This window comes from Capra hircus, chromosome 14 (genome assembly GCF_001704415.2).
Source record: "Capra hircus breed San Clemente chromosome 14, ASM170441v1, whole genome shotgun sequence".
NCBI lineage: Eukaryota > Metazoa > Chordata > Mammalia > Artiodactyla > Bovidae > Capra > Capra hircus.
The window spans coordinates 66,417,406-66,437,211 of NC_030821.1; the positions used below are offsets into that span (position 1 = coordinate 66,417,406).

General features: G+C 39.7%; 2 protein-coding genes across 3 annotated transcripts in view; one reads left to right on the top strand and one right to left on the bottom strand.

Annotated features, from left to right (window-relative positions):
• Window positions 1,250-14,570, top strand: RNF139 (ring finger protein 139). The gene is made up of 2 exons (XM_005688857.3): window positions 1,250-1,763; window positions 12,301-14,570. Exons 1-2 carry the CDS (start codon window positions 1,583-1,585, stop codon window positions 14,115-14,117), a joined length of 1,998 nt encoding a protein of 665 aa, XP_005688914.2. The 5' UTR covers window positions 1,250-1,582; the 3' UTR covers window positions 14,118-14,570.
• The window catches only part of TATDN1 (TatD DNase domain containing 1), a 30,835-nt gene continuing 25,978 nt past the window's right edge, over window positions 14,950-19,806 (bottom strand). Inside the window, exons 10-12 of one of the 2 annotated variants that reach the window (XM_005688856.2) lie at window positions 18,848-18,918; window positions 17,689-17,815; window positions 14,950-15,134 (exon numbers count right to left, since the gene is read on the bottom strand). In XM_005688856.2, coding sequence (XP_005688913.1) covers window positions 15,032-15,134; window positions 17,689-17,815; window positions 18,848-18,918 — 301 coding nt within the window. In that variant the 3' untranslated portion in view covers window positions 14,950-15,031. Of the gene's footprint in view, window positions 15,135-17,688; window positions 17,816-18,847; window positions 18,919-19,806 lie in introns of those variants that run through there. The other variant, XM_013969090.2, reaches the window with a different exon arrangement.

Sequence of the window (19,806 nt, forward strand, 5' to 3'; positions counted from 1 at the left end):
AAGGTAAACATTTGGGGAAAACTAATGGAAGATAAGGATTAGTTTAATAAGGTTTGAGGGTGTTTGAGTCTGAGCTGCCCTCTTGGTAAGGGAGCGGGACACAACTTTACCAATAGAAATTTACGTCTGATTTTTAGGCAAATAGAGGACTTCCCTGATAGCTCAATTGGTAAAGAATCCGCCTGCAATGCAGGAGACTCCGGTTTGATTCCTGTATCAGGAAGATCCTCTTGGAGAAGGAATACTCACTCCCTTATTCTTAGAGCTTCCCTTGTGGCTCGGCTGGTAAATAGTCCTGCAATGTGGGAGACCTGGGTTCAAGCCCTGGGTTGGGAATGATCCCCTGAAGAAGGGAACGGCTACCCACTCCAGTACTCCGGCCTGGAGAATTCAAGCATAGAGTCGACACAACTGAGCGACTTTCACGAAATTAAGATTATTTAAGCAAATGGAAGGGGGGAAGTTATGAGGTGGAGAGATTTTTGTTTGTTCCTGCTGTGTCTCAAATGTCTTCAGCTTAAAATAATCATGTCAAAGTGTCTTATTCTGGAGTCTTACGTTCTAATCCCCTACAGAAACATTAAAAAGTATGGTCTCTTCCGCCTTGAGAAGGGATTGCCTGGGTATTCTTACCTCAAAGATGTGACCCAAATACCAAGGCCAGAGGTCTTGCCCTTGAAATCCTAATGTGCCCAACTAGGGTCCGCAGTTCTGCCCAATCGGGTAGGAGACACAACGATAAAGTGCAAAGGGATGTTTTTCTCGGTATCGCTTACCACACCCTGCCCAAACCACAGTGTCTGCTCCATAACCCGAAAGCAGCGACTCCTCCAACAGAACCCCAGGCGGCCTGGTGGCATCTTCGCCGGAAGGTTGGCCGCTCAGACCCGGCCTGTCGGTGGAGTTAAGTAGCTCTAGCGGGCGGCGCCTTTTGGCTTTCCAACTCCCAGCAGCTCTGAATCATGTTTATGGGACGTTTAATGGGCTCTAATAAAGCAACTAGTCATTCCGGTCCGTGGAAGCAGGGAAACCCACACTACCCCGATGCTTCTAGGGGAGAGGCGGCTACACAGAGGTTGCGCCACTGGGTGGCGCCAAAAGCCGCAAAGGCGCGGAAACCATGGTAACGAGAGGGACGTCTGCTACGCCGAGCGTGATGACTGCACGGGGAGCGCCCCTAGCGCCGGATTATGACGTGAGCGTCGGCGCGCGGGCTCCGCGGTCTCGCGTGACCGCGGGCGCGGCCTCCCGGTCTGGTAACAGCAGCAACGGCAGAGGCGGGCGGGCGAGGTCAAGATGGTGGCTCCGCGGGCGGGGGAGGCGGTGGAGGGAGGAGGAGCCAGACCGTAGCCTGCCGGAAACACCGACACCCGGAGGCCTCCCGGGAGCCGCCGCCGCTGCCTCAGCCGCCGCCTCCGCCGCCTGCTCCAGCTCGAGAGACGCGAGCAGGCGGCGGGGCGGGCCGTGAGAGAGACACGAGAGGGAGGGCGGGGGCGGAGTCGCCTGCCTTCGCCTCCGCCCCCGGCCGCCGTCCCGGGCCCTGCCCCGCGCGGCCCGCCCAGCCCCGGTGTGCCAGCGGCTCATGGCGGCGGTGGGGCCCCCGCAGCAGCAGGTGCGGATGGCCCATCAGCAGGTCTGGGCGGCGCTCGAAGTGGCGCTCCGAGTGCCCTGCCTTTACATCATCGACGCCATTTTCAACTCCTACTACGATTCCTGCCAAAGCCGGTTCTGCATCGGACTCCAGATCTTCCTCCGGCTCCTTGGTAAGGGGAACGGGGTAGGATTCGTCCGGGGATGGCTCAGCGGGCCGAGAAGTGCAGGAGGGGGAGGGCGGCCGTGCGCAGGTGGATGGGGGGTGGGGGCGTGTGTGTGTCGACTAGTTTCGTTTCCCTCTCGAGTTGGGGAGGGGGCGGCGTCTTTGTGGGCTGGACGGGAGGAGATGACACTTGTCTCGGAGTTGACAGCGGAGCGGTCCTCCGTGCGAGTCAGCCTCCTGTTGGTTTTTGCCTCTTGAATGAGGGTGGGGAGGAAGCAGCGATGTGCGAGCATGTGGCCCTGTGCCTGCTGCTCTCTCGGGGAGTGTGTCCTGTCTCACCGCGTCCTATGCGACAGCCTTGGAAAAACAGCACCTCTGCTTACGTTTTGCCATCTCGCCGTGTGTGACCTTGAGCTCGTCGTGCCAAGACCTGGGCCTCAGTTTCCCCCTTTCCAAAATGCGCAGTATTCGTGTGTTGTCGTCTGAATGACATCCACGCGAAAGAGAATGTTAGTCAAACCTTGAGATTTGCCAAAGACCTTCATGAAGAAGGTGATACTTAATAATGAGTCCTGAAATTTTCCGTGAATAGAGGAGAAGGTATTGAGAACGGTTATAAAAAGGTGGCTAGAAACTGATGAGAGATCTATGAAAATCGGTATCTTCGTTGTGTAAGAGAGGAGTGTGAAAAGCATCGTGTACTTCATTCCCCATTTTCTCTTGCGTTGCTGGAGTGAGAAGCATTTATGTTTAAGTTTTTAAGGAATTGAAACGTGGCAGATTTTGTTGATGAGGTAACTGAGTGTCAGGTTTTAGTGAGGTAGTGCCTTTGAAGTGTTGCTGAGGAGGAGCGGATGGTGAGATCTTTTCTAAACCTTTCTGAGTTAGAAGCCATCTGTTGCTACTTTATTCTTTCTTCCACAATATGAAAAGAGAATTAGCAGCCTTAATGTTTTGTACTTAACATATTTTGTTTAATCCTGATAGTTGGGGGGGATAAAAATGAAATTAGTTAAATAATGTTACAGTGAAATTAATAAGAACAGGAACCTGATGGGAAAGCCTTTTTTTTCCTGTCATTTAGAAGTTCCTCATCATAATAAGGCAGTTGCTTGTCTCGTTACATAAGTAGAAAGGTGGTCCCAGCTGAGCCCATGACTGCCAACCCCCCCAACACACACACACATCCACCTTAATTGATGGCATGATAACATACATGCCTGCAGTCAGTACCTGTGCTGATTCCTGGAGTGGGGAGACTGAGAAATGGAGAAGATTGGTCGTTTCTGTTCCTGAACCCCATAGAAGAGAAAGTTTGCTAGAGAGTAGAAGCTAACAGACTCCTAGAGAACTTCATGAAATTTGAAATTATGCAGTTCTGTTTTGGGCAGTAAATAACAAATGTAACATGGACTTGAGGGTCGTAGGAGGGGCTTTCCCTACTTCTGCTTTGAGAGGAGGCCAGAGGAGGCCAAGGTGGAGGAGCCAAAAAAAACCCCACAAAACTGGGTTTGAGAGGATTCACAAAGTCATTCTGGCAGCAGTGTAGCCAATGCCTTGAATGTTCTGGCCTGTATACTACAGAACCTCTGAGAGCCCCCTGGGGACCAGGTACTTTAATGTAGGACGCTCACGGTTGAGCTTCAGGCTGCTGGTGCTGGTGCTAAGTCACTTCAGTCATGTCCGACTCTGTGCGACCCCATAGACGGCAGCCCACCAGGCTCCGCCGTCCCTAGGATTCTCCAGGCAAGAATACTGGAGTGGGTTGCCATTTCCTTCTCCAGTGCATGAAAGTGAAAAGTGAACGTGAAGTTGCTCAGTCGTGTCTGACTCCCGGTGACCTCATGGACTTCAGCCTACCAGGTTCCTCCGTCCCTGGGATTTTCCAGGCAAGAGTACTGGGGTGGGGTGCCATTGCCTTCTCCGAAGTGTCAGGCTAGGGAACCTTAAACGAGTATTTTCTTTGATTAACTCTTTTGTAATTCAGGAGCATTGAACTGGTATTTTCTTTGTACTATATCCATGCTTCTTATTTTTGTAGCAAATCATGGAAGTTAGTATTTGACAGGTCTGTCAGGTTACTTACCTTCTTTGGGCTTCTTTTCTTTACCTTTGTGAAGATGAACCATAATACTGTATTTCTTATAGAGTGACAAGGGCAATAGGTGTGTGTGTGTAGTCACTCAGTCGTGTCCGACTCTTGCGACCCCATGGACTGTAGCCTACCAGGCTTCTCCGTCCATGGGATTCTCCGAGCAAGAATACTGGAGTGGGTTACCATTTCCTTCTCCAGGGGATCTTCCAGACCCAGGGATCGAACCCGGGTCTCCCACATTTGAGGCAGACGCTTTAACCTCTGAGCCACCAGGGAAGCCCGGGGTATAAGCTCCTATAACAGTACCTGGAATCTAGTAAGGAACATGTCATTGTTAGCTACTAGTAAACATGGCATTAATAACTTTTAAACAAAATTTTTATACTTCAGTTAAGACCATACTACTGTGTTACAGATATTTTGGTTTTTGGAAGTCATCAGCAAAATGTTGGTGCTGTTTATTTGAAAACTTTGATCTCAGAATGTTCTCTGGGTCAGACTTTATGAAAAATACAAAATATTTTCCAAGTCTATCTCTTGACTGCTCCTCAAATTGCATGTGTTAGTCACTCAGTCATGTCCAACTCTTTGCGACCCCATGGACTATAGCCCGCCAGACTCCTCTGCCCATGGGATTCTCCAGGCAAGAATACTGGAGTGGGTTGCCATTCCTTCTCCAGGGGATCTTCCTGACCCAGGGATTGAATCCAGGTCTCCTGCATTGTAGGCAGATTCTTTACTATCTGAGCCCCAAAGGAAGTCCTCACATTATGACAATGTAATTATAATTATCATATTTGTAAGAATAATAAAATCATTAAAAACTGGCTTTGGTGGGAAAAAATTTCACCCTGAATAAAAATAAATGCCCTAAATATTTGAGGACCATTCATTGAAGGACAGGAGAGCCTGGTGGGTTGCAAAGAGTTAGTCACGACTTAGCAACTGAACAACAAAACAATGAAGCATCTTGTTTGTTATTCAGAGTGACAGGTTTGTGTCTAAAAGACACCCAAAGATGGTTGAAATCAATTTTCTCCCTGGTTAATTTTTTAATAATTGTAGACCTCTCTGTACTACTGAATATAAATCTCAAAATTTGTCAATCTCACCTTTTTCTTAAAGTGGAATTGTCAAGATGGAAGTCTTTTCTGCATGCAGTCTTATTTATAGTGCCTAAAGAATCTACTCTCCTATAAGAGACTATTTTACTACTATGCTTTTATTTGTTATCAAATTAATATGAGAATTCTGCAGGTCAGGATTTAAAGCATCTCATTTTGGAGATCCAAATTAGATCATATCATAATATATATAATTTTTAAGAATATTAAGCTATTCTTAGGAGGTGTTAAGTGCTAAATGAAATGTAACCCAGTGCAGTGTAATGCTGAATTAGCAAATCTAAATCCAAGGCAGAAAATGCAAGCATAGGAGTTTGTTTTAATAGTATTACTCATATAATGACAATTCATCGACGTGGAAAGGCCTTTCTAAACATAAGAGGAAATCCAGAAATTACAAAGGAAGTTTTGATAAATTTGAATACATAAAAGTGAAATACTTCTTGATGACAAAATTCTTTTTTACAAAGATTTTTTTTTTAAATGACACACCAAGGGGGAAATATTTGTGTCATATTTAGTTGAAGTGCTAGTAAGAGTTTTACTTTGCCAATAAGAAAAATATTTACTCCCGGAGGAAAATAGGCCCCAGGATAAGCATATCAGAGTAAATAAAATGTACAAGGTCAATAAGCAAAACAAAAATTACTCAGTCTCATTTATAATTAAAGAAATGCAGTTAAAATTTTACTTGCAAGATTGGTAAAGAATTCAGTTTGAATAAAAACTAGTTTTGCAAAGGTATGGGGAAATAGATGATGTTAAACAGTTTTGGTAAGCTGTTATTTCTATGTAAAGCCACTTGGCACTGTCAACTGAAATTAAAATTCATTATACCTTTTGACTCACAATTCTAGTTCTGAATATTTGGCCTGAAGATACAGTTTTACAGAAAATGTGGGCAAGAATATTCGTTGCAGCATTGTTGGTAATAACAAAACAAAAACTTAATCTAAATCTCTGTTGAAAGAGAATCTATTCATTGTATATGTGTACTAGTTACAGCTATGCAGTGAAGTTGTTGAAAAAAGTGACTGACTTTTGGTGCTGTAGAAGGAACTCAGAAAACCTGTGACTGTAAAAACAAAGTGAACCGATTATGATGATTGACTGCATTGGGATAGCCTAGGGAGTCTGAGCAGATACCATTGACATTTTGGAGGGATAATTCTTTGGTGATGGGGGTGGCAGGATTGTGGCCAAATGATTGGTGCAAAATCTGATCCTGGTTGAGAACCACTGAGATGGACAAATAGACCAATAAACAGCATAGAGTTCAAAGCCCAGAAACAGATCACCTATGTATGTGGAGAAGCTTGATGTGTTTCAGAGGTAGAATTGAAGTACAATTGAGGTAAATTAGACTATTCTATTTGTGGCCATTTAGTTACTTATATGGAAAAAATTATATTGAACCTTATCTCACATCAGTATATAAATAGTTCAAAGTAGATTAGTATCTTAATGCGAAAAGCAGAACTTTAGAAAGTTAGAAGAAAATGTAGAACTTTTTTTTCTAATCTTAGAGTAAGGAAAAAGTTCTTTAAAAATATATAAAAGCAAGTGTATGAAATAATAAATTCAGTGATATTAAAAATCTCTGTTAATCAAAGGGAGCATCGGAAAGAGAAAAGAACGGCCCTACATCTGGAGAAGATGCTTGCATTACAGCTAGCTGCAGAGAGTCTAGTCAGAATATTTTTTAAATGACTATATTCAGCAAGGAAAAACAGCTCCATAAATAAATGAGCAAAAGATAACTGGCATTTCACAGAGGAAGAAACATGAATGGTCAATAAGTAAGAAGATGCCCTCTTTGAGTATTCAGAAATGCAGTTTTTTGAAAAGGTTAAAAAAGACTCCGTTATTATAATGGGATCTCTGGGTAAAAAGCAAAAAGAAGTATTTATCCATGAGTGTGTTTATTTATGCAAAATTTGGTTAATTCTTCATTTACTACCTATGGGGTTGGACTTAAAAAAAAATCATGTTCATATATTTTTAATAAAAACATACTTGTTAAAATTTAAAAGCAATTTATCTTATCAATAAAAGACAGTATCTTTTTTTAAAGTTTAATAGAAAAAAACTTATGCTGTAGTTTGTCAGGTGCATCTGCAGATGAACATTTCGGGCCGTTTTGTTTGCTCCGCATTTCATTGTATAGGTGTCCCTCGGGAGTAGTAAGGCAGTCACAGCATTTATTTTAGTGCTGGTCCATCTTCATTCTGTCAGGTGTTGAAATGTTTTTCCACAGCTTGCTTTAGGTTATATATTAAAAGTATTTAAGGTACTTGGAGAGTTGTATTATTATTATTTCCTTCCAGTTTTTAGTCCCAAACTTCCAGAAAGGTTAAGGGTGTGAATGGACTTTACACATAAGAGTTGAACATTTTGTTGTATAACGTACATGGTGGTTTGTTTTTTTTTGTTTGGGTGGTTTGTTTTTTTTTTTTTGTCTGTTTGTTTTGTTTGTTCACCCAAATTGAAAAGGCCCTGAACTCTTTCATGAATTGAGTTCATACATATCTTCAGAGTGCCTGAATTGACTTGGATTCCTGCCTCTTTTCCTGCCTTGAGCACTTTAGTAAAACTTGAATTACTGGAGAACCAGATCCCTAAATTGTGATGCTAGTTAGTTCTATTTGTCACTGTCCCAAGGTGATTTTTCCTTGTAAAGCAGCATTTATATATAGCCTTGATCACTTATTGCAGGTCACTCTTAAATCCTAACAAGGAAACTTCTGTCTAAGAGCTAAATTTTCTTAGGCCTACAGGTTAAATATCAAGAGTTGAATGTCTGGAGTTGGGAAAATGAAACGAAACTTTGGTGTTATTGACAGCACTTCCTAAAGGCCTTGAGAGGGAAGAGTACTTGAGAGACTTGGAAAGTTGACTTACTTTTTTCCCATGAAAGTGAGAGCTGATTCTGTATTCCATACACAGAAACATGAGTATAAAGGAAAAATTTAAGAACCTCCTATGCATACAAACTTTGGGTAGGAATTAAAATCATTTTATACTATTCTCAAATGTTTGTGGTGGCATGCATGTGCTCAGTTGTGTCTGACTGTTTGAGACCCCATGGACTGTGGACTGGAGTCCACCAGGCTCCTCTGTCGGTGGGATTTTCCAGGCCAGAATACTGGAGCTGGTTGCCATTTCCTACTCCAAGGGAGTAGGAAAGCTTCCTGATCCAGGGATCAAACCAGTATCTCTCGTACGGGCAGGTGGAGTCTTTATCACTGAGCCACCAGGAAATGTTGGTCATTATTAAATCTTGGGAAGTGATTTTAATCAGGAAAGAGTAGTATAAGATTGTTATTTACGAGGAGATATCCAGTCTTTGAAGTTGTAGTCTCACTGCCTTATTTGCCTGTCATATTCTCTTTTTTTCTTTTGGTACATTTGCACGAAGCAAAATGGCACTTTTTATCCAGAAGAATTTCTAAAAACCCAAATCATTCCTTAATCTGTGTGTAAAAATAAGCTTTAGTGGTGGGGATAAAGCTATTAGAATAAAGTCTGGTTATAAGTTATAGCAAAGTTCATGAATATTGACAGGTAAAGATTAATTTACCACTTTGTGAATAGCAAGTTAAAAATAATTCACAGTTATTTAACTCTCTCCCTTTTTAAAAAGTGGCGTAAAGTAGAACTGAAGTTATTTTGGTTTAGTTTTGACTTAACTTTAGATTAAGTTTTGTCTCAGGAAAAATTTACTGACTTTTGCTTTTCTATTTAGAGAAAGTAAGATTACATATGGCATATGGCAGCTGATTAAATTCCATTTCCTGTTACCTTCCATGGAAGGGGGTTTCTAATCCTGTTCAAAAAAAAAAGCCCATTTTCTATTGAAAGAGCCATTCCCAGCTGTCAGCTTTTTGGGAGATTATTAGTGGCCCACTTGCTCAGCAAAGCGGGTAGGTAGTTCTCGCATGGAGGTTGATGTATTTATCTTCCAGGTGATTGTTTCCTTTTGTTCTCTTTTTCACAAATGACCTGACAGATTGGCACAGAATAAAATTTGTGGGCAGTCATCATTTGGAGGAACTTGGCTCTTGTTTCTAACTGCAGTGGATTGTGAAATGCCTCCATTGTAATGTGCATTATTGGTCTTGGTTACATACTGAAGTTACATGGGAAGATGGATATTTAATTTGGAGTTTGTCACTTTTTCTGTACTCCAAGGTTTGATTTCTCAGCTTTGTCTTGTCATAGTTTTTAATTTTCAAGTGGGCTGTGTTTCATGGATGCCTTTAAAAATATAATTCAGAATTCAAAATATAATTCAGGAATGTTTATTTCCCTAGTGAATACTAATTGCACTTTATTTTCTACAAAATATTTTGGAATCCATAGACATTAAAGTTCAGATCCTTGCTTGCTATCAAGGACATATTATATAATAGGGTCAGGTTATTATAAACTGGGGCTTCCCTGGTAGCTTAGCTGGTAAAGAATCCACCTGCAACGTGGGAGATCTGGGTTCTATAGCTGGCTTGGGAAGATCCCCTGGAGAAGGGCATAGCAACCCACTCCAGTATTCTTGCCTGGAGAATCCTCATGGACAAAGGAGCCTGGCGGGCTACAGTCCATGGGGTCACAAAGAGTCAGACATGAGTGAGTGAGCACACACACACAATTATAAACTACAGTATCAAGTAATGTCTGAGTGTCTGTAGGATGGGTAGGATTTGGACAGTCAGGGATTTGGGAAGTTGATGGGGCCATTCTGCCAAGCAAAGAGAAGAATGTAAATACAGCTGTAATTACGGCAGAGAAGAAGGGGTGTGTTTAAGAAAGAAATCTGGAGTGTGGGGTTCGTGTGTGAAGAGGAATATTATTGTTACTTTAAAGCAAATTGGGTCGAATGTTAGAACAAGACCTGTGGATTTTAATCAGTAATATCAGAGCTGCTGCAGTATTTTGAGGACAGACATGAAGAAAGGCAGTTTGGTGGCTTGTAGATGAATTTGAATCAGAGTTTTTGAGATAGACTAATAGATGGGTGTCACTGAGGAAAGGGGAGGTATAGGTATAGGTATTAGTAGAATTTGTCACTGACTGTCAGAGTTTGAGAATGGGGATCTGCTGCTAAGTCTCTTCAGTCGTGTCCGACTCTATACGACCCCATAGGTGGCAGCCCACCAGGCTCCCCTATCCCTGGGATTCTCCAGGCAAGAACACTGGAGTGGGTTGCGATTTCCTTCTCCAATGCATGGAAGTGAAAAGTGAACATGAAGTCGCTCAGTCGTATCCAACTGTTCGCGACCCCATGGACTGCAGCCTACCAGGCTCCTCCATCCATGGGATTTTCCAGGCAAGAATACTGGAGTGGAGTGCCATCGCCTTCTCTGGATGGGGGTCTAGAGGTACCGTTAAAAGAATAATAATGGTAATCTCTGACTGAAATTGGAAATCGAAAGGAAGAGCTGTTTGAGGTCAGTTTAGCTGTAGGTTTTAGAAATTCTGAGTATTGTAGTTCAGTGCAGAAGTAGAAATAGATGAATATTTGGATGTGGTTTCCATAATTGAAACCTTGGATAATAATGTTTATTGTGATCTCACGTAAAAATTTGTCAGAGCACCAAGAAAGAAGGTGCTGGATGCATATGAGACCGTATATTGGTGCTTATAGTGTGGGAGATGGGGAGAACTTACTAAAATACGTTTTGGTTTTCTGAATGCTATTTTAGTTTGAAGAATCAGAAGGATGACTGTTTGAAGAAAGAGCTTCCCAGGTGGAGCTAGTGGTTAAAAAAAAACAAAAAACAAGAAACAATAAACCTACCTGCCAATGCAAGGGTTTGATCCCTGGATCAGGAAGATCTGCTGGAGGAGGGTATGGCAACCCACTCCAGTATTCTGGCCTGGAGAATCCCAGGGACAGAGGAGCCTGGTGGGCTACAGTCTGTGGGGTCACAAAGAGTTGGACATGACTGAAGCAACTTGGTACACACACACATTTGAAGAAAAAGATTCAAACATAAGGAGAAAGGAAACATGGAGGACATGTTTGGTATCTGTAGGAAAGTATGTACAGAAAAAAAGTGAACTTGGATCCAAGGGAGAATTCCCAAATTCAAGCAGCAGGAAAAATAAGAGCCAGCAGGAGTTCACAGTATGAGTAAAAGGAGGAAATAGGGGTAACTATAAATGTAAAACTTAAACTTGGCATCCTAAAGAACACTTTAAGAAAAAATCTCAGATTTAATAGGAACAAATGTTGTCCATTTTGCTTATGTTTAGTGTTTTTGTAATGAAGTTATCTTAACTATTTTTTAAGGTTTTCTTCAAAATTTTTTACATTATCAAAGTATGATAACACATATACAAGAGACTAGGAAAATAGAAAACAAGGTTATATATAGTTCAATTATATATTACAATTAATTTTTAAGTAGATAAATTAAGATTTTTAGTTGGAGTTTCAATATCAAACTCTCAAAAATTAATAGAATTAGTATACAGAGAAGTAGGATATAATAGACCTGAAAAGCACTGTGAACCAATTCAACATAATTCAGATTTATACAGTTTTCACACTACAATAGGATAAAATTCTATTAAGTTCCCATAGACTGTAAACTAGGAGACACTGGAACATATCCAGGGGCATAAAACAAGGTGCAAAAATTTCATGGTCCAAAGATATTGAGATCATATAGAGTCTGTTCTCTTATCACTGTGGAATTATGTTAGAAATCAGTATAGAGGGATATTTGAAAATAATCCACATATTTTCAAGTGCAGTGTGACATTTACCAGGACAGACCTTCCACCTACCCACTGAAAGCCTCAATAAAGGTAAAGAGGAAAAAACATGGAGGGTAATTTCAGAGAAGAAAGCATTTAAATGCTTTGGTATCAAGATGAAATATTAATATTAAAGATACTTTAAACAAAATCCCATGTATTTGGAAATTAAATGTCCACTTTTAAATGACAGGTGTATCTAAGAAAACTTTTTGAATAATTTTGAAATTATACATTCTTTCAAGTTTAAAGCTTGTTAAACTGTGTATAGCACAATAATCTCTTGGAAATATTTTAGTAATTTGGTTTCTGGAGATATAATGCTACTTGAATTACTCTGAAAATTAGAAAATAAAGGGTAAAATTTTAAGGATGTGTTTGATCTGTCCTGTTGAACTCTGATTTTATATAACACTTACTGGCCTTTAAGCTTAAATTGTCTTGAGGCATAATGTTCATCAGTTTGAAAACGTTCATACTTATTAAAGGAAGAATATCATAACTTAGTGGAAAAACATTCTTTAACAAAGTTCCATTCGAATGACTTCTTTCTCTTTTTTTTTTAGGTATATTTGTATCCAGTATTGTCCTGATCTTGTCACAGCGATCGCTTTTCAAGTTTTACATGTACAGCTCAGCCTTTCTATTAGCTGCGACTTCAGTGTTGGTAAATTATTATGCTGCTTTGCACATTGACTTCTATGGTGCCTACAACACATCAGCTTTTGGAATTGAGCTGCTTCCTCGAAAAGGGCCCTCGCTGTGGATGGCACTCATTGTTCTACAGCTAACATTTGGAATTGGATACATCACACTACTCCAAATTCATTCCATCTATTCACAGTTAATTATTTTGGATCTCTTGGTTCCTGTAATAGGCTTAATCACAGAACTACCGTTACACATCCGAGAGACTTTAGTTTTTACTTCTTCCTTGATTCTCACATTAAATACAGTGCTTGTCTTGGCAGTGAAACTTAAGTGGTTTTATTATTCCACCAGATATGTTTATCTTTTAGTGAGGCACATGTATCGAATTTATGGATTACAGTTATTAATGGAGGACACATGGAAGAGGATTCGTTTCCCAGATGTCCTGCGAGTCTTCTGGCTAACAAGAATTACAGCTCAGGCTACAGTATTAATATACATTTTAAGAATGGCCAATGAAACAGCTTCCTTCTTTCTCTCTTGGGATGATTTTTGGGACCTCATTTGCAACCTTATAATTAGTGGATGTGACTCTACACTCACTGTGCTGGGCATGAGTGCTGTAATTTCCTCAGTAGCCCATTATTTGGGTCTTGGAATATTGGCCTTCATTGGATCAACTGAAGAAGACGATCGGCGACTGGGCTTTGTAGCACCTGTTTTATTTTTCATTTTGGCTCTTCAGACTGGTTTAAGTGGGCTAAGACCAGAAGAGAGACTTATCCGCTTAAGCAGAAACATGTGCCTTTTATTAACAGCAGTCCTGCATTTCATCCATGGAATGACAGATCCCGTACTAATGTCGCTCAGTGCCTCTCATGTGTCATCTTTTCGTAGACATTTTCCTGTGCTCTTTGTTTCTGCTTGCCTGTTTATTCTTCCTGTCATACTCAGTTATGTTCTTTGGCATCACTATGCACTAAATACATGGTTATTTGCAGTTACAGCCTTTTGTGTGGAACTCTGCTTAAAAGTAATAGTTTCTCTCACTGTTTATACGTTATTCATGATTGATGGCTACTATAATGTCCTCTGGGAAAAGCTTGATGATTATGTCTACTATGTCCGTTCAACAGGCAATATTATTGAATTTATATTTGGAGTAGTAATGTTTGGAAATGGGGCTTATACTATGATGTTTGAGTCAGGAAGTAAAATCCGGGCTTGTATGATGTGCTTACATGCCTATTTTAACATCTACTTACAAGCGAAAAATGGCTGGAAGACATTCATGAATCGTAGAACTGCTGTAAAAAAAATTAATTCACTTCCTGAAATAAAGGGGAGCCGCCTACAAGAAATAGATGACGTATGTGCAATCTGCTACCATGAGTTTACAACATCTGCTCGTATCACACCGTGTAATCATTATTTCCATGCACTTTGCCTTCGGAAATGGCTGTACATTCAAGATACTTGTCCAATGTGCCATCAAAAAGTGTACATTGAAGATGATATCAAGGATAACACAAATACATCTAACAACAATGGATTTATTGCACCCAATGAAAATCCAGAGGAAGCTGTAAGAGAAGCTGCTGCTGAATCTGACAGGGAATTGAATGAAGATGACAGTACAGATTGTGATGATGACGCTCAAAGAGAAAGAAATGGAGTGATTCAGCACACAGGCACAGCAGCTGAAGAACTGATTAATGACGATACTGATTAAAATAGCATTGACTGATCATTGAGGTATTTGTTTAAAATTCAGTTCATGCAAAATGGAGTAATCTGCTTCACTTCAGTGTGTAACCAAGCACAAAAACAGTATCAATGTTGAATCGAATCTGTGAATGGTTTTCCGTTTACTGTGATGTGCTACTGTAAATATACCTCTTTAATTACTTCTGGTCTCTTTGGTGACCTATTTAAATTTGTGTACATTATTGTACATAGAATAAAATGTTTTCACATTTTTATGACAAATTTGAACAAATAACTTTTTAATAGATGTAATAATATGGTGCGTCAACTGTGCCAAAGATTCCTCAATGAAAGTCTGTGATGTATCCAACTCTGGACCCTAGTTTTTCTTTAAAATGGGTGTGAGAGAATAAAAATGCAAATCAGGGGAAACTATGTTAAATCAAGGAAATAAAACATGACCAGAGGATAAATTCTATATGTATGTAGAGTATTTTGCAATTAAGCGGAAAATAGGCTGTCAAAAGTGACTGAGACTTTTTTGACACTTGAGATTAGCACTGTAGTTGAGCTGAGTTTGAAAGTAATGATTCAGATCAGAGACTGAGAGTTGAGAAGTAGGCTTATTTATATCAACTAACTTTGGTATAAACCAGGATGTGCTAATGGTTTTAATTTTGATGTAAAAATCAGTATATTTATTAGCCATTCTGTGTCTGCAGCATTGTCCTTTTGAACTTTTAAAGAAATACAAAATGAAATACTTTGGGGGTTTTTCACTATTTTAAACCAAAACATTAAGTGATTTTAAAAAATTCTGATCTGACTTCATGGGTGGTATGCAGTGATATGATACCTCTTTAGACAACTTCCAGCGAATTCCTTTATTGAATCATGAAATTTTATATACATGGTGGGAAAATGGGAGATACATATCAATTACATATCAGGAAAAAATACTTTAATAGTGTTGTTATATAGTGTATTGGCTAGTTCCAGTGGATCTTCATCTCTTACTGCTGACATTATCTCCAGTATTTGACTGAAACAAAACAAAAATAGATGGTTAAACTTCTAAGTACATACTCTGTTTTTAAGATATTTATCTTTTTCCACATAGATGAAAAGACACTGTTTTAGCATCTTTAGCATAAAAAGCCTACCAACAGTATATATTAGTTTTCAGCAGTGTTCACAGAAAAGTTTACCTGCTAGGATATTTAAAACAAAGCAATTAGAGATAAATTTCTGGGACAATCTTGCATTAACTAGAGCCAGGAACCAGGTTCAAGTAAATTATAAAGCCAGCCCATATTATGTGTCCCACAGTTGTGGAACTGGCCAGTGGAAATGAAGAGTCCTTTTAAATTGGGGCTCATTACACATTAGTGGGTCATGATGAACTTTTAAAAAATTAAAAGTACATTTGCAAGGGATAGAGTTCCATTTTTGTTCAGGTTATATTTATATATGCAAATATGTACCAAGTCACACAGTGTGGTATTGTGGGGATAGCAGTCAGAGTTTGAAAGCCATTGCTTAGAGAACTAGTTGTCAAGGGCAGCAACGAACTGCCGCATCATCACCAGCACAGTGACAGCAGAGGAAGTTAAGAACGTGTTACTTGGAAGTGTGTGGTTACGGGCGTGGGGGGTGGGGAGAGGGGTGCTTTCTCTTCCTGTAGGTTTTGCCCCGCAACAGAAAGGTGCCAGTCTTCCACTTTCTTTGCCTAGAACGATGGTAATTATCAGTAGTGTTTTCTAGCAGTATTGCATGTAGACAGAATATTTCTTATGCATGAATTAGAAAATTCAGTTGAATTAAACATTTAAATATTCTTTGTCTTAAGCTTTTTGTTTCCCTTTATGGGTTTTTAAAATATGAACACCTAGAGGAATCAGAGACAGAGATAGTTCTATAATAGTGACAAATGCTTTGTTTAACATATATGAAATGAAGTGACTATGAAATTTTTATCTGACAAAGTATGCTAAAAGTAAATCTATTACCATTTAAAGTGACACTAAAGACCCAGTTTTCTTAGCAAATTACAGAGTTTTCTTCTATTAACTACTTGGAATTGGAAATTAATACATAATACTGAGAAATCAGTATGATTCCTGCCACCAGTCTCCCTTCCAGTCTTTTCTCCACACGGATTGATTGATACCAGTTCAATAGCTTTCCTGCTTAAAATCCTCTGGGTCCTGGTAAAACCTAAACCACAGATGGTAGCACTCGGGCCACGCTCTCTGGCCTATCCTCCCTATCACTTACTGAGCATCCTACTTTCTGCCACACTGCGGTCACAGTTCCCAGCTCTTCCAGCCTGCCTTTGCTCAAGGTGTGTGTTTATCTCGGTCTGGTCTAACTCGCAGTCCAGCTTAGTATAAACAGGTGAAATGCCACTTGAGTTAAGCACTCTATTTCCCCACAGGGCAGGCAGCTGCTCTGTCCTGTGTATGTTCCTACCCCTATAACAGCACTGCTGTCTTCGATTATACTTACTGTCTGCTTGTTTGCTCCAGGAGGATCTTTGTCAGACTTGTTTAATGCCTTACCCAAAGTGCCTGGCACAGTGGTACCTACTTATCTGGTCGGGTGAGGATGGGAACGGTCTTCATTCTTTCATGTGGCCTCAGTAACCTGTATCTCCCCTGATACTTGACAAGAGCTCCAGAATGTATTTCATGGAATTTACAATCTAAAGTGTGTGTGTGTGTGTGTGTGTGTGTGTGTGTGTGTGGCAGGGGGGTGGGGGGACTCTTCAAATAATTAAAACATAAAACTGTTAATAGATGCTTTATTAGTAATTAGTATTTAGCATTAGACCAGAGGAAAGTTTATTTCTGAAATATAGTCTAATATTTTTCAGTTTGCAAATGTTTATTTTCCCAAGGAAATAAAATTCTATAAAGTTCTGTACTTTTTTTTCAGTTGGAAAAAGGAAATCCTTTTGTTTAGGGCTTCCCTGGTGGCTCAGACGGTAAAGTGTCTGCCTGCAATGTGGGAGGCCTGGGTTTGATTCCTGGGTTGGGAAGATCCCTGGAGAAAGAAATGGCACCCCACTCCAGCACTTTTGCCTGGAAAAGCCCATGGATGGAGGAGCCTGATAGGCTACAGTCCATGGGGTCGCAAAGAGTCGGATGCAACCGAGCAACTTCACTTTCGCTTTCACTTTCAGAGGCTTAAAGAACAGTGTTATTTCTTAGGTTTATTCAAGCTGTGAAATCATTTGGGTTTCCTGCTAAGATTGTATAACCATCAGCAGGAAACCTGCAAGATAACTGAACTTAAGCCAGGTAAGGTGATTCTATCTATGGACAGCTTTAAGAGCTTTCCCCCTCCCTACAAAATGACAAATGACCAGAACCACTTAAAGTTCTTACTGCTATAATAAAACCACTTTGGGTTGAGAGGGTATTAAAAAAAAAAAAAAAGCTGATACAAATTCCTCCAAGTCACTGCATTAAAATGGTCTTTGATAACTTCATTTGGATTTCACCCAACTTTAATTCTGTCCCTTGAATTCATTTTGTAAACAATATTGGTGATTGACTTTAATATTCTGAAGGCCATGAAAACAAGATACTTACATTATGTGGCAGGGTTCATTTCTGTCTTTCAAACAGTGCCCGTTTTCCCACTTTTTTTTGGTAGGAAATGAAGTTTTTATATATTTTGATCCAGCATGTGTACTTTTGACTCCACACCAAGGTGCATCTAAAGGTAAGCAAAGAAAGATTCTCAAAGATATTTACCTTTTTAAATTATATGTTTTTTAGTGAATATTATCAAACTATTATATAAGCCATGATTCAGCTTAAATGGTAAAAGGCAACAGAAAACAGCTTTAAGAAAAGTACAAGATAAAATCTTGAACTGTACAAATTCTTTTAAAACCTTTAGTTCCTCTTTTCCCCCACTAACAATATGCTTTAAAAAAAATGATCTAAAGCTAAAACAAAATACAGTAGTAACATGAAAACGTTTAAGTTAAAACTTTTTTTGCCTCCACTGAATGTAAAACAGTGGCTTTTTTTTTTTTTTGGCTGCACAGTGTGACATGCAGGATCTTAGTTCCCTGACCAGGGATCAAACCCATGCCCCCTGCACTGGAAGCATGGAGTCTTAAACCACTGGACTGCCAGGGAAGTCCCCAGCTGTGCTTTGAATACTGGGATTATTTACTTACCCAACTCTCTAATAAAGAATTAAAATACACATTTTACAACCATTAATAATTTTCATAACTTCCCTAAGGAAATATTCCTGATTTCTTCAGAATGACTGTCTTGACTTTATTTAAAAACTCCATGTGTATAAGAAGAACCTCAAGTTCAGGCTATAGACAGAATTTTTAGCTCTGAACTTTGTATTTTGAGGCAACAGATTAATCTCTAAAATTCTTAAACCCAATTTGATTTAAATGTTTGAATTACTTTAAAAGTATTGTACAATTAAGCCATTGTATAAAAAAAACTCAAATAGTTTTTGAACTCATTCTTGTTTAATAAAATACCTCCTTAGTTACCACATAATCTCACATTTCATTTTTAAATGCTTAGGCTTAGTCAAGCTTCTAAATTGAAAAAATCGCTTGCATGAATATTTTTCCATTACAACTCCCCAAAGACTTTCTGACAACTGCTGAGGTTTGAGCATGCTTTTCAAAATAAAATATTTGTTATTACTTTTCTCTAACTCTTGGGGGTATGGTTTAATATGAAAATTAAGTTCTAAAAGCATACTTACCAGTCTCAATCATTAATTTTTCACTAGGTATTGACTTTAGAACTTCTAAATTAGCTTCAGTTTTCAGTGAGCTTTAAAAAGAAAAATTACTCATATATAAGTGTATTTAATGAATAACAACTTTTTCATACTATCAGTTCAGTTCAGTCGCTCAGTCATGTCCAACTCTTTACGACCCCATGAATTACAGCACACCAGGCCTCCCTGTTCATCACCAACTCCCGGAGTTCACTCAGACTATAAACTTGTCTAAAACAGATTACAAAACTAACCCAAAATCCTGAAGGAAAACTTTGGTTGGCTACAATGGAAGTGTACTTTAGAAAAGTGTTTGCACATCCTGTCCTTATAGAATCCAGATTAAGATCTGTTCCAAGCAGATCTGACTTCGGGGGATGAACTCTTTTTTGGGGTGGGGGGGGTGGGGGAGGGATGAAATTTTTTGTTTATCAGTTGATTATCCCATAACTTTCTGTAACTTTCTATAACAGTCTATGTTAATCTTTTAAAGATTTTGCACTGCACCCCTCATTCCTCACCCTCCCAAATCTGGAAACTTGTACGATCTTCCATTACTCTAGACATTCTGAAACTTGATAATGTGTTCGGGCATGAAACTTTTTCATCCATTTAGGCAGTTGGAACCTTCTGATTGAGATTTTCCCCCATGCCTAACTCAGGGAAAATATGGAAAAACGTTTCCTCTTTCATTTTCTCTCTTCCCTGTGGGGCTTTCTTTAGTTAAGTTTAGGACTCCTGAATTGATCTCCTAGGCCCTGCTTCTTTCATACCTCTTTTTCTGGGGGGTTAATTTTCATTTTCTGACTCTGAGACAGACTGGATATTGGTCCCAATTCTCTCTCTGACAGAATTATGTATCTGGACCTTTGCCATGATTTCTTAGTAGGAAGAAGGAACCTGAATCTGGCCATGACCTCAAGACTTGCTTTGACCAACGG